The 23,775-nt window shown below is 36.5% G+C and overlaps 1 protein-coding gene across 1 annotated transcript in view; it reads left to right on the top strand.

Annotated features, from left to right (window-relative positions):
• Positions 1-23,775, top strand: part of UBE2G1 (ubiquitin conjugating enzyme E2 G1) — a 95,001-nt gene that overhangs the window by 43,021 nt on the left and 28,205 nt on the right. The window contains 1 exon segment of the mRNA XM_069483105.1: positions 14,923-15,025. Coding sequence (XP_069339206.1) covers positions 14,923-15,025 — 103 coding nt within the window.

Raw genomic sequence — 23,775 nt, forward strand, 5'->3', positions numbered from 1 at the left:
GTTCAAGGTTACAGTGAGCTATGATCCCACCACTGTACTCCAGCCTAGGCGACAGAGCAAGACCCACAAGACCCCATCTCTCTCTCTCTCTCTTTTTTTTTTTGGACAGGTGATGATATTCACCACTATACAAATAAGGAAAGACCCCCTCTCTTAAAAAAGAAGACTCCAGAAGGAAATATTTATGGGCTATCTTCTAAAGCAACAGGATTTAAACAAATGACAAACACCTCCAAAAAATACAACCCTGCAGAATTCTGTTTCCTTTGATTGTATTCCTTTTGATTGTGATCATACAACTCAACATGAAATCGTACTCAAATTTGACTTTTTGAATGTCATGTTTTTGTGGCTCCTCTTTCTCTTCCTTTCACAAATGATGAACTTTAAGTTGAGCAAGATTCTTGGTAGGAGGTTCTTTTTTTTTTTTTTGAGACAGTCTCACTCTATTGCCCTGGCTAGAGTGCCGTGGCATTAGCTTAGCTCACACCAACCTAAAACTCTCAGACTCCTGGGCTTAAACAATCCTTCTGCCTCAGCCTCCCGAATAGCTGGGACTACAGGCATGTGCCACTATGCCCGGCTAATTTTTTTCTATGTATATTTTTAGCTGTCCCGATCATTTCTTTCTAGTTTTAGTAGAGACGGGGTCTCGCTCTTGCTCAGGCTGGTCTCGAACTCCTGAGCTCGAACGATTCTCCCGCCTCGGCCTCCCAGAGTGCTAGGATTACAGACATGAGCCACCGCGCCCAGCTGGTAGGAGGTTCTTTGTTATATGATGGTAGGTTTTTTAAAACATTTTCATTGTCCTCTAAATCCAGACTCCTTAGTAAGATCTAAGAATTTTTCCTTTGCAAGATGTTTTCTTCAGAACTTCAGAACTCAGCAATAAATTGAGGGATCAGTTTCTTATACAGTTCATTCCCTCTCTTTTTTTTTTTCTTTTGAGACAAAGTCTCACTGTTTACCTAGGCTAGACTGCAGTAGCATCACCTATAGCTCACTGCAACCTCAAATTCTTGGGCTCCAACAATCCTCGTGCCTCAGCCTCCTCAGTAGCTGAGAGTTCAGGTGCATGCCACAATGTCAAGCTAATTTTTTAATTTTTTTGTAGAGACGGGGTCTCACTATGTTGCCCCTGCTGGTCTTGAACTCATGGTGCTCAGGCTGGTCTGATCCTCCTGCCTTGGCCCCCCAAAGTGCTGGGATTACAGATGTGGACCACCATGCCTAGCTCAGAAGTAGTATTGATACATGATATGATACAAGTTTTGGGCATATTCCCCTCTCCCCCAGTGTACAATTCTGTAAATTCCCAAAGAACTTGTTTTTGTCCAGCATGTTAGATTGGTCTGTTTATTCTAGTACTTACCCACTTTGTTTTAATTACTTGATTGTAAAAATTATGAAGCTTCTTGTTTTTGAATCTTTTAAACCCTGATATTGATCACAGAAGTACTCTAGACCAATCTCAGTGTTAATGCCAAAATCCTCAGTAAAATCTTAGCAAGTGGAAACCAGAAGAATAGTGAATGACCAGTGGGATTCTATTTAGGAACGCTAAGGAAATATACTACTTCTACTACTAGTATTATACATTAAAGAAGAAACAGTCCTATGATTGTGGATCAATAATATACATCTCAACAAATTAGGTATAAAAGAAAAAAAATACATATATGTCAAAGGGGCATTTTAAAAAATTCAGCTTCTATTCTTGACCTTTAAGAACAAAACAAACAACAAAACCTAACTTAGAACCCTAGGAAAAGAATGAAACTACCTTCATGTGATAAGTGATAGTTATTGGAAACCAATAGTAATTATTTTTTGTATGTTATATATAGGTTTATATATAATTATGCAAAACAAAGAGATTCTTTTTAAAAGTCAGGAGTAACAAGAGAATGGGTATCACTGCTGTTCATATTTTCTGGTGACATTCTAGCCAGTGTAGGACAATAAGACAAGCAAGACACAAATAGTATTAACAAACCAAATAATTATTTACTTAAATAATCATTTGGTAAATGATTATTTACTTAAAAATCTAGGAGAATCAGCTAAAAGTTAGAAACAAGACCTAAGTTAGGTATCTGAATAGAATATTTATTTAAAAATTGATAATTTTATCTAATAAATGAATTATGAAAAACATCTTAAAACAGGAAAATGACATTGCATGTCATGTAATTGTAATTAGCATATAAAATAAAGCTCAATCTTACGAATAACGTAACAATTGTATTTTTGCCTACCTGATTATAATACAAAATGTTATTTGTAGCTGTAGTGAATTTAAAACAACGCTAAGTAGGGAATTGACTAAATAAAATTTAGCACATAGTGAAATATTTTAAACTTAGGGATGTATTTTATTAAATCTACAGACACAATTTTAAAAACATTTGTTTATCTGTTCTTCATCAATGAGGAAGACTATGAAAGGACTTCCTGCTTGAAGTGAAAGCAAGCACAGAATGGTTGTGAATCCTTTCACTTCTGGAAAGTTTTCATTGATAATTAAAAACTAAATTTGACTAAGCTGGTTTTTCGGATTTATCTACATAATTATTCTTTTTTAATATGATGAAAGAGTAAGGACACAACGAGATTTGGTAAGAAGGCAGTTTCTTGCCTTAGTGTATTTTTTATGAAGTTTATTTATGTATGATTGTTTACTGTTATTAGCATTGGACTTGGTATTAAAAAAAGCAGCTTTTTAAGGTCAAGTGAGATACCTAGAGAGTTACATAAAACTTTTATAACAAGTTGGCAGAATTTAAATTGCTTTGATATTGTGATGAACAGTTTTTGGTGTTTACTTTTGCATGTTAGTGTCTCAAAATTGTGTAATGTGATAGTTGGCTACTGACTTTGTAAATATTAGGTGCATTTGGCCCTAGGTCCTCCACAATTCTGTAATTTTGCAGCTTGGAGTTTGTGAAGGGAGTGAAGACACAGAAGGGGACATGACATGATTCAATGAATGTGTTATCCTAGCCTTCATCTGATGACATAAGTTACTGCATTTGATTTCTTTGTGAAATTGTTTTCTTTCATCCTTTTAAAGCTGGTGAAAATGCAGTTGAGCCACTAATTAGCATAAGAAATAGAGATTTTCTGTTGGCTTTGGATCCATCTCCTTCCTTAGATTGCCTTAACTGCTTCTTATGGTTCTTCTAGATGGTCAGTGGTATTAACAAAGAAGAAAAGAAAAACAAATGGTCAGTGGCCATCTACCTCTAGCCTCAGTGCTTCTAAATTTTTTATTTTCTGGTTTTTAATTCAGTTTTGCTATGTATTGCTTTAGGGAATCTGTCTTTTCCACTAATTGAAGATGTTTAATCTACATGTTTTGTTTTACTGTAGACTGTCAAACATTTCATCTGGGCTTTGTGTAATATTGTCTGAGGGTTTTTTTGTTTGTTTGTTTGGTTTTTTCACTTAAACTTTTTTTTAGGGCTCCTTTGTCTCTCTAGTAGTTGTGTGAATTTTTTATTGCAGCCATAGGTGCATTGAAAAGCTAGTAGAGATCATCAAAAAACTTGGGATATCAAGTGCTAGATGGGGCACTGTCTGTGTATGAATGTATTCCTCAAACAGACCTTAGACAGTAGGCCTGACCATGGCCAAACAGATAAGATCTTTAGAAGACAGCAGTCAAGAATATTTTAGGTTGGAGTTGAGGGAGGGAGGCTTTTCTAAGCATGACAAACCAAGAAGCCATGAAGAAGATTGTCTTTTTAAAAAAGTTATGTTGCTTGAACTTCTGTTTAGCAAAAGATGAAAATTTAAAAAGATAAGACAAATTGAGGACTTTTCAAAAATTTTTAATTTTTATTTATTTTTGATACAGGGATCTTGCTGCGTTGCCCAGGCTAGAATGCAGTCCTATTCATAGGTGCAATCATAGTGCACTGCAGCCTCGAACTCTTGGGCTCAAGCCATCCTTCTGTCTCAGCCTCCCCAGTAGCTGGGACTATAGACGCCTGCACCACTGCACCTGGCTGCCACTTACTTCTTAAGTCCTTAAGTTCACAATACTTGAGAATGTTTATTCTCATGCTATTTTGACCTCCTCTTTGGGTTTCTCATTTGTATCACATTTTCCTTAGAATGCTATAGTTATTCATGTCACAGTCACCTATCTATGTTGAGTGTTGTAGAGAAATCTGAGGCTAGCCTCATTCTACCCACCCACCTATACTTGACTTGCTTTTTTCCCCTTCCTAGATGCTCATGATATTGTTTAATGTTAAAATTGAGTACCTTTCATTTGACAGACTTTTGATTGTTTATTCTGTACCAGTTTTTTTCTTGGGTTGTGTGGTATGTTTTCAATATGCATATTTAGTTTTTATAGAATGTTTTAAGTATTTTATTTATGGCATTTTAATATTCTGATCTCTTTAGGGATATCAGTTTAACTTTGGTAAATCTCCTTTGTCTATTTTTACTCTTTTCAACTATATAATTATCTTTTCATTTAAGGTATGATTTCCTAAAGTTATGGCCAATGTTTGTTTTTAGTTTTTTTTTGTTTGTTTGTTTTTTGTTTTTTAGCTTACCTTTAAGGTCTGCTGTTGCTTTATAATGTCTCCTTTCAGGCCTTCTTTATAAAAGACACCATGTTTCTGTAATTTGAGACTATTTTTCTGACGTTTTCCTGGTTTTTTTAATATGTGTTAAGTAGTTGAAATGAACTTAAAGTGACTTGGAGTGGAGAGTCAAGAACCTCATCACTATGTTAGAAAACTTTTGAGTGTTAGGCTATTCATGCAATTGATAACAAAGGAGGCAAGGAGATGTAAACTTTACCATAGGAGCAGGTATTGATATTTGAAGTATAGTAACTTACCTAGCTTTGTTGTGCACAAATAAGTATACAAGGAGATAAGAGCAATTAGATAGTAAAAGGAGACCAGTGTTTGAAAAATTTATACTGAGGATCCTTAATTTAAGTAATACTTAGGAAAATTAGGATGGAGTAAAGTGATCCATGATTCTCAACCTCAGCCCTCTCCTCCTCTCGGCCACCCGGGGATGATTGTATCCCTGCCATCCCTGGCTGAGAATCACTTGTTTCCCGCATGTGATGTGGTTGAGGGTAAAAGGTAAATTGAGAACCACTGCTATCTGGTATTAGAGGGGAAACAGATTAGAGACCAGCTGGGATGTAAACTTAAAAATATGGCTCTCTGAATGAAGAAGAAAGCATTCTTAGCTGTAAGCAACAGGAATCAAACTAAAATAAGTTCAGACAGAAAAAAAAGGCCATTTAATTTTTTTTTTTTTTTTTTTGAGACAGAGTCTTGATCTGTCCCCCTGGTTAGAGTGCAGTGGTGTCATCATAGCTCACGGCAACCTCAAACTCCTGGGCTCAAGTGATCCTTCTGCCTCAGCCTCCCAAGTAGCTGGGACTACAGGTGTACCACAATGCCCTGACTAATTTTTCTATTTTTAGTAGAGACAGAGTCTCACTCTTGCTCAGGCTGGTGTCGAACTCCTGACCTCAAGTCATCCTCCCGCCTTGGCCTCCCAGAGTGCTAGGATTACAGGCATGAGCCACCGTGCCCAGCTGGAAATTTAACTCTTAACCAGATTAATAAGAGGGCAGGATTGGTACCAAGAATTCTGTTCCTGTTACTTTTACTTATTCTTCATTTTCTCATATCAGCTCTGTCTCTCCTTGAGATTTGAACTGTTGGCAGACTTTTATAGAACAGCTTTCCCATAGACTGGGACTCCCCTCCTTCTTGAATTCTCATTTGAAAATTCCCCTGGAAGACCTCATTCATTTACTCCTATGGTCCAGGTGTGTTGGGGACCTTTTTTGGCAATTCCTACTAGAAACAGATAGTTGGCCATGATGTTTGGAGGTGAATAGTATTTCTCAAAAGAAGTATTCAGTGTATGGACTTGTTCTCAAGATTCTAAAGAACATTGACCGTATTCCTTTTATGTCCTATAATCTAATGAGCAATTTTAAAGGAAGAAAATGGTTAACTTACATTTACTGTACCTTAAGATGGGACAGTCTCCTATCTGTGTTGCAACATTACACCACGGGTTTTACCATTCTTTACTGGTGAGGAAAATGAGACTAAAACCCAAAAAGAAATGGCTTAAGTTGACAAGGCTAGTGAGAGAGGTGAGATTCAAATCCAGGTTTGACTGACATAATACCACACTCTGTACTCAAATTTTCTATTGTAAAGTGGCATTCAGAAGGCCCCAAATATCTTGTGTTTGTCAAATTTATTTCTAAAAAGTAGGTGAGATCAAAGTAGTTGATGTTTATGTAAAACTATAGACTATAGCGTTAGGGCATATCAATTTCTGTACTTGAGAAATTCCTGCTGCAGCAAATCTTGGCAGAGATGTAAGCCGATGCTACTGTATTTAATTTAAGCACAAGCAACAACGTACTTAGTACTTAATATTGAAGAACCCTTCTATAGGTGTTTGAAGAGGATATAAAGAAGGTGAAACATTGCCGGTTGCAGAATGTCGTTAAGCAGAGTGTTATTTTAGGAATGTGGTCCAGAATTCTGCCAAGCAAATCCTTTTGGAAGCTATTGACAAAATCATTGTAAGATAGGATCTCGACCTGTTTTGCTCATCTACTTCATTTTCCTTATGTTTTTGAAGCACAGTTAAAGAAATTTATCTGGGTTGAAATGTTTTTGATTAGGAAATTGGCAAGAAAAAAATTCTAATTTTAAGCAACTTTTAAAGGTTTACCATAATCTATAAAGATGATTAAATTGATAAATCTTTGAATCAGTAGAGAAAATAAAATGAACCTTGCGATTGTTTGCTGATGCATTACTTTTTTTTCAATACTAATTAAGCAATGGAAGCTTGAAGGAAAGGAATGTTTTGTCAGTGATTAGGTTTGTGGCAGTTTTTATGTTTCAAGGTAATATAGCAATTTATTCCTCTGATAGTAAGGTCAAAGTTATTTTGGCAAACCATCTCAATGCTTAGGATTAATTAGGTAACGTTTGGATAAAAGGTTCTATCTATGATCTCAAAAGTTCAAAGCGGAGCCTACTATAAAAATAGTCACTTTACAGAAACTCACCTTGCAGCCAACTGTGTGTTATATAAATAAACTTGACAGGAATGCATATTCTCTGAACTAGGAGACCACAACCACTGAGACACAAAGGAAAATCAATACTAGACCATAAACCTAGGTTTGTATTTGATTTTGTAGCAGTTAGATCTAGTCAATGATTAATCTTGGCAAAATATGTTTATAGTTAAAGTAACTTATTTCCTTAATAGTAAAGTATAAGGTGACATATAGTTGGATCTTTGAATGTCATTATTCTGAGATCTTGTATTTTGCTCAGGCTCAGTGAAGGCTTCTTTTCACATAATGATGGACAGAATACTGAAAAACATAATTTTAGACTATATTAAACTGCTCTTCAGAGTTAAGCTTTTATTGAGAAAGCATTTAAGCATATAGTAATGCCAAAGTAGACGGATTGGTATAATGAGCCTCCATGTACTCACCTAGCTTCAACGGTTCTTAGGTCATGACCAATCTTGCTTCATCTGTCTCTATCCCTCTCCCTTATGTTTGGGAAGCACATCCTGAACATCATTTCTATGGAAACATTTCGGTATATATCTCTAAAAAAATAGGAGGGAAAAACCCCCCAGCACACCATTACCACCACACTTTAAAATGTAATAATTTCTTAATATTATCTAATATCTAGTCTTCAAATTTTCATTTGTGTCATAAATGTCGTAAACTTTTAAAATGTTTGAATTTTTTTAAAACTGAGTTTTCCCCTCTGTTCTTCTTGTAGTACATTTGCTGAAGATTCCAAGTCTTGTCCTTTAGAATTTCCCCGAGTAGATTTTGCTAATTGTGTCCCAGGGATGTTCTTAAACATGTTTCTCTTTATTTTAGTAAAATTGGTTATTGTGTCTAGGGGTTTGAACAGGTTCAGGTTTGTGAGGTGAGATTACTTCATGAGTGGTGGCTTGTTCTTTTATCGGGAAACACATGATGTCTGGTTGTTTGTCTTATATATAGACTGCCTAGATTAAAATGACAGAAAGGCAACATTTTAATAATTTTCCATTTCTTAGCTGTAGGATTTCCATAGAAAGAAACCTCATTTGATCAAATAGTGATTACTGAAAAACATAATTTTAGGCTATATTAAACTGCTCTTCAGAGTTAAGCTTTTATTGAGAAACCATTTAAGCATATAGTAATGCCAAAGTAGATGGATTGGTATAATGAGCCTCCATGTACTCACCTGGCTTCAACAGTTCTTAGGTTATGACCAATCTGAAGAGCAGTATAGAGAAGAAACACTTAAGTGTTGATTCTTTGCTTTTTAAAATTGGTTTTCAAAATAAGAAAATGGTTTACCGGCATCCTGTAATGGTGACCAATTAGTTTTTGTATTTGATATCACAGTTATAAACTCATAGATTTAAACATTTGTGTTTCAGTCCTTTTTGGTTATTAAACATTATTGATGCTCTAATTGTCCTATATTTGGCCACTGGGAGCCTCTTCAGGTTGACTTTTGAGTCCTTTTAACCAGACCATAGTATTATTTGATAGCTTCCTTTTTATCTGGTACGTATGGAATGAGTCCAAAACATTTCTTGCTCTAGACCTGAAATTTGCCATTTCTCTAAAGAGCCCTGATCCATTTTAGTGGTAAATTCATATTTGGAGACCATATTCTGGGTACTAGGGGTGCTCATTGCAACTAGGCTGGTCATTTTTTCTAGACCTTTTCAGTTGACAGAGCTAAGAAATATATATGTCTTAAAATTATGTCATGAATTCATATTGATAATTCCAGGAATATACAGTTTTTACTTTTTATGTGTTCTCCCCATTCTTTGTAGTCTTACTCTTGGTAATGACTCTATCTTAGCAAGTTTGCTCATTACTTATCTAAATCATGACTGTCAAGGACATTTCCTTGTTTTGATTTCCTTTTTATTCACGGTTTGTAGACCACTCTGGCCCATAGTGATTTCCAGATTCATGGCATGCATGCATAACTCCCATTTGACAGTCATATGATATGCTAGGACTTGCTGAGTTTTAAAAATCAAACTATAACATACACAGAAAAAGTATATTCACTTTTCTTCATAACAGAAAAGTGCATAAATGTCATGTATGGTATGCCATTACCAGCACCTCAGAAGGCCATTTCGTATCTCCTCCCAGTTAACTACTCTTACTTCCCCCTCAAAGAAAGAAAAAGAAAAAAATGATAATTGTTGTCCTGATTTCTAATACTATTGGTTAGTTTTGTGTGTTTTAGCATTCATGACTTTTGTGGGACATAGCCCTTTCCAACTCTTAATTGTGTTTCCAGGTAGCATTCAGAAAAGATTTATCTTCATCTTGGTCACATTCAAAACTCCTATCTAATACCTTAGGAATATAAGTAGAAACCTAAGCATGGGCACTTCTTGGGTTAAGTATTTGTCTAGAACAGGCAAGGCTTTCATGTTCCTCAGCTATATCTATCTCCCCCCACCCCACCCCACTTTGCTTATTTGTATCCTTTGCCTGTTTCCCCCTTCTATTGATTTACAGGCGTTTTATTTGTATTATTAGATATCAGACTTTCAACTATAATGTTGCAAATATTCTCTCCTACTCTGTCATTTGTATTTAGACTTTATTGCTGTACTGCACTTAAAATATTTTGTGTAGTGTAATTTCACTGCTGAGTTTTGTGTCCTGCTTAGGAAGGCCACTTCCACTCAAGGTTATTTTAAAAACCGTAAATTTTCTTTTAGTTAGGTTTCATATCTGTTTGTTTCTGTAATCCATCTGGATTTGAATTTAGTGTGAAGTATCCATATCAACATTTAGTGCAGATAGGATATTTCAACATCTTCCAGCCTTTTCTTTTTAAAAAACTTGATTGAATTTCATCTACCTGTGACTGCTAGACTTTTCTACCCATCATCAGACTTTAGAAATTTCTGCTTGGATTTTTCCATTTCACCTTCTTTCCGTCAACTCAGTGTTTGCTTGCATGGATTCAGCCTCACTATTAGTCTTAAACTAATTATGCCAAGGGCGTCCATGGCCGCCTTTTTACTGAACCCAGTGGACTGAATTTAGATCACCTCTTTCCTGAGCAGTGTGTATTTATTATTGGTGGGTACTTTCTCCTTGAAGTGCATTGCCTTTGGCTTCTTTGATATAATTTTCCTCAGGTTTTCTTCTTACATCCCTGGCTTACCCTTCTCAGTCACTTGTACAGCCTCCTATTTTATCCCCCAAATGTTGGTATTTTCTAGAATTCGTTCAGTTATGTCCTCTGCAGTTTATGCTTAATGATTATCCTTATATGATGCCATCAATCTTACGACTTCAGTTATCAAGCATATTCTGATAACCCCGAAGTCTCTATCTTTAGCTCAAATATTTCTTTTTAAAACAATGTAATTATGCTCCTTAGGCTCTTAAAACCAAGCCCATCACCATTCCTTCCGCTGACCCCTCACACTAGTACCTCCTCTTATATTTCTCATTTCAGTGCATGAACTGATTCCCACCCTTGCACAGAAACTTGCGTGTCATTTTTAAAAATAAAGGTAAAATTAACATACAGTCAACCATGTTAAAGTGTACCATTCTGTGGTATTTGGTATATTCACAATGTTGTGCAACCACCAGCTCTCTGTAGTTTCATAACTTTTTCATCACTCTATTACCACTCCCCAAACCCATTAAGTAATCATGCCTCATTACTCCCTCCCCCCATCCATTGGTAACCTCTAATTTACTTTCTATCTCTCTGGATATATCATATAAAAGAAGTCATGTGTGACCTTATGTGTCTAGCTTCTTTAATTTAGTCTGATATTTTCAAGGTTCATCCAGTTATAGCATGTATTAGTACTTCATTTCTTTTTATAGCCGAATAATATTCCATTGTATGTATATACTGCAATTTGTCTATATCCATTCATTGGTTGATGGACATTTGAGTTGTTTCTACCTTTTGGCTTTTATGACTAATGCTGTTACAAACAGTCATGTACAGCTTTCTGTGTGGATGGATTCTCTTGGGTAGGAGTAGAATTGTTGGGTCTTAGGCTGGGCGCGGTGGCTCACGCCTGTAATCCTAGCACTCTGGGAGGCCGAGGCGGGTGGATTGCTCAAGGTCAGGAGTTCGAGACCAGCCTGAGCGAGACCCCGTCTCTACTAAAAATAGAAAGAAATTATATGGACAACTAAAAATCTATATAGAAAAAATTAGCCGGGCATAGTGGCGCATGCCTGTAGTCCCAGCTACTTGGGAGGCTGAGGCAGTAGGATCGCTTAAGCCCAGGAGTCTGAGGTTGCTGTGAGCTAAACTGACGCCACGGCACTCACTCTAGCCTGGGCAACAAAGTGAGACTCTGTCTCAAAAAAAAAAAAAAAAAAAAGAATTGTTGGGTCTTATGGTAACTCTGCATTCAACTTTTTGAGGAATTGTACGTCAATTTTGACTTAACCCTTACACAACATTTGGCTGATTGATTCTGTCTCCCAAATATCACTGTTATTATGTATTGTTTCTACTACCATATACTTGAGGTACACTTTTCAGGATTACTGTAATAGCTTCCTTTTGGGTTTCTTTGTCCTTACCAAAGCCTTATTTATGTAATCTTCCTCATACTGTAAGATTGGTTTTCGCAAATGTAAATCTCATGAGGTCACCCTATTGTTTTTGAAAAAAAGGGAACAGCCTTTCAAAGGCTCACCATTGCTCTCTGGATAAAGTCCAGACTTACACAGCTTACAAAGGCCCATTGCTGTCTAGCTTCTGACATTCTGTCTAATTTCAACTGCTCCCACCCTCTGTTCTAGTCATATACTGGTCTCCATATTTCAAGATTTTGTACCTGCTCCTCTATCTAAACCTTATACTCCCCTACCCAAATTCTTTGTCTTTTTTAAAAATATATTTTCTTTTTAATTTTATTTTTTGTTGACACATAACAGATGTACATATTTTGGGGTACATGTGGTAATTTAATATATTCATACACTTTGTAAAGATCAAATCAGTATAATTGGGATATCTATTATCATAAATACTTGTCTTTATGTTAAAAGCATTTAATTCTTTTCTAGCTATTTTGAAATTTACAATATATTTTTATAAACTATAGTCACCCCAGTGATCTAGCAAACACTGGGTCTTATCTTGTCTGTCAAACTGTATATTTTTACTCATTAACCAACTCCTCTCCAATCACCCTCCCAAACCTTTTCTTTTTAGAAGCCTTTGCTGAGTTTTCATGATTATGTTATGTGTCCTTCTTTTGTGTTCCCCCAGATTCCTGTGCTATTGTTGGAGCATTTACTGCACATTCTTTTATTACCTTTATATGTCTCTGGGTATCAGGAGCTGATGATAGTCAAGTGCCAGATGAGGTAGTACAGACAAAAGTATAATGAATAGGAATTTAGCGAAGTCAAAAGAAGATTATTTGATAAATTGTTTAAGAAGACCCTATGGAGGTCGAGATAGTAACTGAACTGGACCTTGAAGGAAGCATCATGAGGTACGGTAATGGTCTGCCACTCTAGTTGGATTAAACCTGTTAGGTATTGACACATCGGGTCCTAAAAGAATCCACACTAGGGGCAAAACCTGTAACAAAAGTGAGATGTGGGACATTCTTCAACATTGCTTTTGCATTACTTATGTGCAGTAAGCAAAGGACACAATTATGACTGTAGAAGAAAATCATGGAAAGAATGTGCAAAAGGTTTTAAGAACTTAGGGTGTCTGGACAAAAGTGAGAAGTAATGGTATACTTTTTGGAAAGTGTAAGGAAATTTTCAATGGTAATTTTGACCACATATACTGATTTCAAAGCTTACCCATCTATGTTGATAAAGCTCCACTGGACCTATGATGGAAAATGCAACAGCTAGATGATTTCTGGATAAATGATATATAGAATTTTTCACAAGACTCTTTTGTACAATGTTGGAGCAAATGATAGGAGTAATACAGTAGTGTTCATCTAGAAAAGGTTGGAAGTGAGGTAACTCACGTAGAAAATAACTGCCACATTGCATTTGTCTGTGCCCCACTCCATCCCTCAATTGACAGTAAAGTGGGACTTTCATTTCTTCTCTAGTATGTCTGCAACATAGTCGACACTCATATATGCATAAACAAAATAACAAAATTAAAATGTAATTCCTATCTTAGTATCTTTGTGTGTTCAATATCTTTTATTTTTTTCTCTCCACTTCCTCCCCTTGAATATCTTTTTAACATATTTTGGAATAGCTATTTAAAAGTAAAAATAGGATGGGCATGGCAGCTCATGCCTGTGATCTCAGCACTTTGGGGGAGCATTGCTTGAGGCCAGGAGTTCAAGACCAGCTGGGGCAACACTTAGCCATGCTCTGTCTCTACCAAAAAAAAAAAAAAAATTAGCTGGGTGTGCCTGTAGTTCTAGCTGCCTGGGAGGCTGAGCTGGCAGAATCACTTAAGCCCAGGAGTTTGAGGTTATAGTGAGCTATGATCATGCCACTGCACTCCAGCCTGGGCGACAGAGTGAGATAGTGTCTCTTAAAGAAAAAGTAAAAATACATTTCTTGTGTTTTGAAATACACTACTACTGATTTTATTAATAATTACTTATAAAAGTCTATTTTGCCTGGTAGGCAAAAAATATTAGACTTATAAAAATCTCCCCTTAAATTTTGAGAAAACTTTTTATGTTTAAATATAAACATTCACTATTGGCTTTCTGCATGTTTCCCTGGTATGTTGGGATGTTAACTCTTACTTGTTGAAATGATACCATCTCTGATCCCTCAAAAAAATCAAATCTTCTCAATTACCAACATACTTTGCTCAGTCTTTTATAGCACTCTGAGTTGTATTATTCTTACTTTCATCATTAGATTGAGCTTCTTGAGGATGATGGCAGGTATTATATGAGAATTGCGTACCTGTTCAGATTCTCACCAAGTCGTTTCAGAAACACTCTCTTCTTGCATGTCCTTTGTCCCCACTTCCCAATTTGAGCCAATCAGTGCTCAGCTCCTCTGGCAGGTAAAACATTTGGTAACTTTATTAAGCCCTGTATCTCTGGAAACTCTGGGCTCTGCACCCCTCCTTACCTACTCCCTAAGATCTCCTTTTGGCCTGTGTGGCCCGCACCTCACTAGTTCCTTGCCTTTGTTCTTGCCCTGCACCCTGGTCTTTCTTTCTCCATACCAGAGCACTTTCTTTAGAAGAGAAAAACCTCATGATACCACAGCCATTCCTCGTAGGCTCTAGCTTGTTTTCTTAAGCTACTCTGGGCTGTAAGCCATGGCTGGCAGAGGGGTCAATACACACAGGCAGGACAGGTGGGGCCTCTGCTGTCCTTGTGCTCAGAGTGTGATGGACCATATAAGAACAACAGCTGTAGACTGTCCCCATGACCGTAGGGAACATGTAAAATAGAGATACAGATGTCAATATAAATGAAAGTTAGTTATGCTCAGTAAACTCCAATGAAAAGTTATTATTTCTGAAAGTATACCCTAAAGACCACAGGATAAGAATTAACATTCTTGATTTGATTTCTAGTTCTTTCTGAACCAGAATCTCTGGGTTATGGGCCTGGATATCTGCATTTTAACAAGCTCTCTCGAAAGACCTGTGTAGGGCTGCCTAGAATGGTAAGAGCCTGGATGGACACCAGGTTATAAGTACCATATGGCTTCCTTATACTATAGAAGTAGAAATGTATTGGCCATCAGGTAGCATTTTGCCTGGAAAGGTATATCCATATAATGGTTTGGACCTTATGACATATATGCTCAAGTTCTATAATTTAGTGGGTGAAAATTGTGTGCTTAAAAGTACTGATCAAACTGTTCTTTTTCTACAGAACTCAACAAAAATCCAGTGGAAGGCTTTTCTGCAGGTTTAATAGATGACAATGATCTCTACCGATGGGAAGTCCTTATTATTGGTCCCCCAGATACACTTTAGTAAGTATAATGGAACTGACATCTTGAAAATGGAGCTGTTTTAATTAATTGAAATTAAAACTATTTTGGCAAACAGAAATGAAATTATTTTTTAAGGAGCATGTGAAGTACCAATGGTTAGCATCAATCATACTGAATTTGATCTTGTTTAGGGTTTTTGTGTTCTGCTTGAAGTTGCTTTTTAAAATATACTGTAGTTTCAGAAATTCAGGTATTCTCTATACCTAGAATAATATTAATTCTATAATAATAATATTATAGAAAAGCTGTCTGTATGGTGAGGTTAAATATAAATAATATATTTTTAACTTGTATTCCAGAAATTAGGAGATTAATTTTGGCAGGATTGGGGAAAGAAGAAATGTTGAAATGTTTTTCTTCTTTCCTTCTCTTGTACATACTATGCCTTAGCTCCCAAAGGGAGTGTCATTTTTAGGAGCAAGAGTTTACCATTCTTTGATCAGTTTATTAAAGTATAGGATTACATTTTTCTGGGACATTGTCATAGAGAACATATTGTACACGTCAGTGTCTTAAGGCTAGAGAGAACTTTCAAGATCATCTACCTTAGTGTTTCTTTAATTGGGTTCTCTGCAGAATATTGATCAGAATCAAGATGTTCTGACCCTAAAATAAACTAATGGTCACTTTCTCCTAATTTATAAAAATTATTCTTAGGGTATCAAATAATGTATTAACTGACTACCAGTTGTTGAACCAATGATTTAAAGATAAGAGAACAAGGTAATGGTATCAAACAGCAATAGAATTTCTTAAATGTTAATATTTCATGTAATACATTTCTGGATTCAGAGACCACAGTCTTATTTTCTGCTCTGTTTGCAGACTAACTTAAGTTTACTAGTATTTATTGATTTTTAAGATTCATCAAGACTTCCTGATATTGGTGCCTGGTATAAGTCTCCATGCTTTTTATAGAAGTTGAGGTAGTAGGGAAAAAAATGAAGCGAGCTTCTCAAAGCTAGACAACTGAGTGACAGCGACAGATCTAGATCTGAGTTTCCTGAGTACTATATTTCCTCACTCAGCCTTGATACTCGATGGTACTAAGTGAGCAAGGATTTGGATGCATCAGAGCCTTTTTTTTTTTTTTTAATGGACAAGTAGTTTTTTTAGGTTTTCTAAAATAGTAGCTCTTTTCTCTCTCAAAACAGCTGATGGAAAAGAAAATTCAGAGCTACTTCTATACCAGGGCAGACCGAGGCGTACAGAATTGAGCCATAGTATGGATGTTTGTGGTTTTTATAGTCTGAAAAAAGGATTTATGCTTTGTAATAACTGTTGTCAATCAGAATTTTTACTGATGTATTTCCTAGAAGTATGTTTGCACTAAGTTTTGCAAACTGAGATAATTGAATCTGGTCATTCCAGATACAGTTCTTTGGTAGATAACAGTAGCTATTAAAAACCACTTGAAAGCAAATTTCTTAACAAATTTTGCACACAAAACCATGCATATAACCTGGTCTATGAGCCTAAAGATTTTCAGGTCTATTTCAGTTTTTTCAACAACACATCCTTAGGAGAGACACGGTGACATTCCAGTGACAGAATCTAACTATCTTTATAGTAGGTACAAGATGACAAGAGAAACTCTCCTAAACCAATATCTGTATGAAACATTAGTTAGGAATCCAGGCTTGAGCTCCAACTCTACAGACCTCACTGAATTTTTACACTTTTTTCATGCAGTTGTGGTACGTATCTTTAAATATTATTAGCTGGTCCATATATACAGTTGTGCATTCTATACCAATGTTTCAGTCAATAATGGACCACATATATGACAGTGGTCCTGTAAGATAATGGAGCTCAAAAATTCCTATCACCTAATGACATGGTAGCTGTTGTAATATCATTGCAGAGTGCATATATTTGGGTGATACTTATATAAACAAACCTACTGTGCTGCCAGTCCTATGAAAGTACTGTACATACAATCATATATAGCATTTGATAATGATAAATGGTTGTTACTGGTTTATGTATTTACTATACTTCTTTTTTTTTTTTTTTGAGACAGAGTCTCACTCTGTTGCCCAGGCTAGTGTGAGTGCCGTGGCGTCAGCTTAGCTCACAGCAACCTCAAACTCCTGGGCTCAAGCAATCCTCCTGCCTCAGCCTCCCGAGTAGCTGGGACTACAGGCATGCACCACCATGCCCGGCTAATTTTTTCTATATATATTTTTAGCTGTCCATATAATTTCTTTCTATTTTTAGTAGAGATGGGGTCTCGCTCTTGCTCAGGCTGGTCTCGAACTCCTGAGCTCAAACGATCCGCCCACCTCGGCCTCCCAGAGTGCTAGGATTACAGGCGTGAGCCACCGCGCCCGGCCTATACTTCTCATTATTATTTTAGAGTATACTCCTTCTACATGTGTGTTTTCTGTGTGTGTGTGTGTGTGTGTGTGTGTGTGTGTGTTAGCTGTAAAACAGCTTCAGGAGGTATCCAGAAGAAGGCATTATTGTCATAGGAGATGACAGCTTCACCTGTGTTATTGCCTCTGAAGACCTTCCTGAGGAACAAGATGATGTGGAAGTGGAAGATAGCGATATTGATGATCCCAGCTCCGTGTAGGCCTAGACTAATGTGTGTGTCTATATCTTAGTTTTTGAAAAACAACTTAAAAAAAGTATAAAAATGGAAAAAAGCTTATAGTATAAGGATATAAAGAAAAAATATTTTTGTACAGCTGTACAATGTGTTTGTATTTTAAGCTAAGTGTTACTACAGAAGGGTCAAAAAGTTAAAAACAATTAAAACTTACAAAGTAAAAAAGTTATAGTAAGCTACGGTTAATTTGAAGAAAGGAAAAAATTTTTAAAAATAAGTTTAACATAAGGTTGGCAGTGTTTATAAAGTCTAGAGTACTGTACAGTAATGTCCTAGGCCTTCACATGTAATCACCACTCACTGGCTGACTCACCCAGAGCAACTTCCAGTCCAGCAAGCTCCATTCATAGTAGCTACGCTATACAGGTGTACCGTTTTGTAATGTTTTACACAGTATTTTACTGTACCATTTTTATGTTTACATACACAAATCCTTACCATGCTCTATCAGGTTGTAGCCTAGGAGCAATAAGCTATACCATATAATCTAGGTGTGTAGTGTGTAGGCTATACCTTCTAGCTTTGTGTAAGTACACTGTATGATGGTTGCAGAAGGACGAAATTGCCCAACAGTGCATTTGCAGAATGTATCCCTGTTGTTAAGTGATGCATGACTATATTTTGTATACCTCCAGCTTCACCAAAGAAAACCACTTTCAGTACTCAGTGTTCTGATTAACAGGCTACTCTTTTCACTAATAAAAACCCATTTCTGGGCTTTAGCATACATTTTTAAAAGTGTAGGCTATTGATTTGAGATATGAATAGCAGCAGCATTTGTGGCAGCTCCTCTGGAGTATGTACTTGCCGATGAGACAACTGGTGACCACTTTCTCAACTGTGCCTTCCTAAAGTCAGCAACCTTTGATCAGGGAATAGAGAACAGTGCATGTGCCTAGCGCAGGACCCGGAGAAAGGCCAAGGAAAGTAGCTAGGAAAGCACAAGGAAAATGAGGTGAGGAACGGTTTTATGGAAGTAAGCCTTTTAAAATGCTATGAAGAATCAAGTACTTAATAGACTGCTTAAGAAGTATTTGGGTCCAACGTGGTGGCTTATGCCTATAATCCTAGCATTCACGGAGACCTAGGCAGGAGGATTGCTTGAGCTCAAGAGTTCAAGACCAGCCTGATCAAGAGCGAGACCCTGCCTGTTCTAAAAATAGAAAAATTAGCCTGGTGTGGTGGTGCAGGACTATTGTCTGTAGTCCCAGCTACTCTGTAGTCCGAGCTACTCCGGAGGCTGAGGCAGGAGGAGTTTGAGGTTACAGTGAGCTATGATGATGCCACTGCACCCTACCCAGGGTGACAGAGCAAGAATCTGTGTCAAAAAAAGAAAAAAAGTATTTGTTGACTTAACAGTAAGGAAGTTAGTGATGTCCTCATAGTTATTTCAGTGGAGTGAAGAAAGGAGAGGCCATTTTGGAATTGTTTGAAGAGTGCTGTTGGGAGTGAATAGCTAGACCTTAAGTATAAATACCTACCTGTGAAAGGAAGCAGAGGCTTACAAGTGGGGGAAGGGGAATTACAGGGCTGAAAATAAGTTAGTATGGTCTTAGCACACAAACCTAAGTGATCAATTCACCACTTTACTAATTAGATCATGGAAATAATGCTGTGCCAAAATTCTGTAAACATCTAATGTGAGATTTCATGGTGGCATAATTAGCCTTCATTTAGTCACTAGAGGGCACTCTGAACTCTTTACAATCTATGTAATCAATAACTGGTGTATTCAAGTGTTACTTTGAGATTGATATTTGCCACGAGTATTGATTTAGTCATTATACTTATCCTTGTATAGTATTACATTTATTATTACTGTTCTGTCCATTAATGAATCTCTCTAGTGCTGCTAAGAATAGATTCTTGAGGCAGTATTGCGTGAAGTGTACATTCTGAAACTGACTTGGTATATCTGGTATTTCAGACTGATAATCAAGCAGTGTGGATAGCCACAGACACCTACAGAAATAAAAGTTTCCGATAGGAGTGGCAGTAAGTTTTCAAAGAAAGTTTAAGAGACCTGGATATCACCATATAATCATAAACTTTATAAATTTGTGTTAATGAGTGACCTTTTATCTATAACTTCCTTTTCTTCATTACCAGTAGCTGGTCTGTTGAAGTATGCTTTGTTTCCTACCACTGGCAATGGTGTGAAAAATTTGGGAATCTTAGATTATATATATGTGTTTTGTAGTATTGCCTTACCTTTGGTGGCTATAGATAATGAAGAGTCAGCTAACCAAAACTTTTTAATTAACATTCTTTTACAGTTGCAAAATTCTATTACAGTTACAAAACTCTTTTACGGTCCCATTTAAGACTTACAGGCACAAGCCGTATGTTTTGTGATGAAATTCTAGAGAGAATGAACGTAGTGCCTGCATTGCTTAGAAATATTACTTAAATTTGGTCTTAGTTCCACTTTAGGGTAAAAACCCTATTCCTAAGAAATGTTCAGTGTTCTATTACTTGTAATAGGAAAAAATTGAAAACAATGAAATATCTTTTGAGAATAATGGATAAATTGTGAATTATGTCAGATAAAGTAAATGGACAAGAGGTAACAACAGGGATATAGGCTAACAGAACAACATTGAACGAAATCTCAGAAGGTAGCATACAGTATATCATTTAAATAAAATCAGTGTGGCAGAATGATAGGATCTAATCCTTGTAAGATTTTTATAATTTAATACAAAAACAGTAAGTTTCTTCCTTGTGGAAGAAACTTGAACTAAGCTTAGGTTTCTCAAAAGTTTTATTATATGTGGCCGGGCGTGGTGGCTCACGCCTGCAATCCTAGCACTCTGGGAGGCCGAGGTGGGCGGATCGTTTGAGCTCAGGAGTTCGAGACCAGCCTGAGCAAGAGCGAGACCCCATCTCTACTAAAAATAGAAAGAAATTATATGGACAGCTAAAAATATATATAGAAAAAATTAGCCGGGCATGGTGGTGCATGCCTGTAGTCCCAGCTACTCGGGAGGCTGAGACAGGAGGATCGCTTGAGCTCAGGAGTTTGAGGTTGCTGTGAGCTAGGCTGATGCCTCGGCACTCGCTCTAGCCTGGGCAACAGAGTGAGACTCTGTCTCAAAAAAAAAATAAAAAATAAAATAAATAAATAAAAATAAATAAATAAATAAAAGTTTTATTATATGAAACTGTTGGTTGTATACCTCCTTTTAATATCATGCTAGATGCTAGTAACTATACTGTTAGTATTAATATCTGTGATGAAGAGAATATATAATGAAAGGAAACATATTTGAGTTTGTTTTTTTTTTCTTTTTCTTGAGAAACAGAGTCTTGATCTATCACCCTGGGTAGAGTGCAGTGGCGTCATCATAGCTCACTGCAAACTGCACCTCCTGGGCTCAAGCGATCCTCCTGCCTTGGCCTCCCCAGTAGCTGGGACTACAGGTGCACACCACCTCATCCTGCTAATTTTTCTATTTTTAGTAGAGATGGGGGTCTCACTATTGCTCAGGCTGGTCTCGAACTCCTGAGCTCAAGCAATCCTCCTGCCTTGGCTTCCCAGAGTGCTAGGATTATAGGCATGAGCCACTACACTGGGCCCCATTGGTGCTTTTAAATAAATTTTCCTTTGCTCACCACGGTAGCATCTTTCCATATTTGAAAAATAGAGAAAATGTGACATACTAACATCTACTCCACAGTGTTATTGTGCCCTATGGGTTTTTGGACTCTTCTTTGCAAACTTGGCTAGAAGCTTGCACCCACAAGTTGGGTATCATCGATTTAGGCATTAAAAAAAAAAAAAGGGTAGTGTTTCCACAGGTAAAATATATAGAAGGTGAGGGGTCCACAGAGAGGAAAAAAAACATAAGAAATAGCTTGATTGATTCAGAGTTGGTGAGGGCATTTCTGGTAGAGTAAAATTGTGTACTTTAAAACTTTAGAGCAACCCTATTAAGTTAAATTTGGTTGATATTTTAATGATTGAAAACAATTTAGAGGGACTAAGGCAGTCGTCTTTCATGATGAGGATTCCAGTCAGCTATTATGAAGTTTTTGAAAGGATCTAACTAATCAAAATTAAGTGACTTGGAGATGCCAACTTAATATTGGCAAGAAATAGTCTTATCAGTGGAATAAAGTGCATGGGCTTTGCGGCAGCTATTTTGATGTCCTTTTATATAAGATTCTTGGCTGTTTTCTATAATTGTGGCTTTTAGTCTTTGTTTGGGGTTTTTTTGGTTGGTTTGTTTTCTTACCAAAACTCGTAACCAGAAATATTTTACATCATGAGCTGCTGCATACATTTGTGTATGTAGATAAGTGAATGGAAACACATACATAGATTATACAACTGAAACTACTTGTGATAAACCCCTATTAGATAGAGGTTTATTAGATAAACCTCTATTCTATTTTTGTAAATAACAACAACAACAACAAAAAACTGGCTAGTGACTCATTAAATGCTTTTGTAGCCCCTGTTTGAAAGACTAGTGCATGTAATTAATATGTCCTAAGATCACTTTTGGCACTAACTTACACAGTTGAGGTAACATAGGCCGAGAAGATAAAGGTTTGTCTCTTATCAGTGTAATGCTTTCTTCACAACAGCTATTCTAATCTGTGTTTCCTTCGAGTCTCCATGTTTTTTCCCTTTAATAGATAACCTCAAATTATGAAAAGCAAGCCCCTAAGGCACGCATAAAATTTGTCATTTCTCTTGCTTTCTATCCCTAGATATCTGTACTATACTTAAATCTGTTTTTCCTCCTGTGGGAAAAGAAAGGATGTTCTTTCTTTTGCATGGTTAGGCTCGCTTCTACCTTTATTTTCTTTCCACTTCTGTTTGATCTCTTGGCTACTCTTTTTCTGGTATCTTTAGTCTTTCTGCTAACATTTTCCCATTTCCTTGTAAACAAATTAGGGTTTTCCCCCCTCTTTTAAAGCCCTTCATTTGTACTATTTCCTGATCTAGTTACCATTTTTTTTTAACTATTAAACTTCTTGTACATATTTTCCTGTTCGTTATGTATTATGGTTGTACTTCACCACGGCATTCTTTAATCCTTTGATATCTTTTCCCTATTGCTTTTACCAAAATTGTGTTATCAAGATCAGTGACTTTTTATACTCTGAATCCTGTGGCCTTTCATAAGTACTCAGAAGTATTTGTTATTAATGATCTTACCTCTCTTCTTTAAACTTAATCTGTGTGCCCCCCCAGTCTTGCTTTTGTGATCAGAAAAGGCAGTAAAAATCAATACTTGCTTGTGGTTAACAATTCATGTAACATTTTTTCAATGAATGAAAACTAATGAGCTGAGAATTCCATTTCTCATTGATTTGAAGCAACCACAATCATATGACCTTGCTCTAAGGTCTTGAATCAGATTTGCAAAGTGCTGTTGCAATAAAGAAATTAAAAGAGGTCAATGTGATAGAAGGACCTAGTGGCTAGTTTAGATTGTTAGGCAAATAAAATTTTTCTGGAAGTAACATTTAAGCTGAGTACTGAATGATGATCAGAAGACAAAGGGAGAAGGGTATTTCTATCAGAGGCAACATTTAGTACCAAGGCTACAAGACAGGAATTTAGTCATTTTTGTCCCTTAAGGCTGAGATGACCTCTTTCGTTTTAGTTAATGTATACAATTCATTGTATTATTCTTTTGATAAATCTTCAAGAATAGTTCCTAATTAAATGGCAGTGATCTTTAACTGCACTAACATAGCAGTCTCTAGCCACATGTGACTATTAAAATTAGATAAAATAAAAAGATTCAGTTCCTTAGTTGTACTAGTTATATTTCAAGTGGGTAGTGGCTCCATTATTAGATAGACAGCACAAATATAGAACATCTTCAATGTTGCAGAAAGTTCTCTTGGGCAGTGGCTCTCTGGAAAGTCAGTAGAATATATACTCCTTGAGATTTCGTTCACTGCTATACTCCTAGAGATTAACACAAGTGCCAAATAAATATTTGTTAAATGATGAAGTGAATAAATGGATGGTTGAATGGAAGCAGCATATCTGCTCCCAGACAGGGAGTGACAAAATGTACATAAGCTTTAAGATGAGGAAGTGCTTGTATGTTTGAGGAACTGAAAGAGGACTGGCTAGAACACAGAGAAG

Source organism: Eulemur rufifrons, chromosome 9 (genome assembly GCF_041146395.1).
Source record: "Eulemur rufifrons isolate Redbay chromosome 9, OSU_ERuf_1, whole genome shotgun sequence".
NCBI classification, from domain to species: domain Eukaryota; kingdom Metazoa; phylum Chordata; class Mammalia; order Primates; family Lemuridae; genus Eulemur; species Eulemur rufifrons.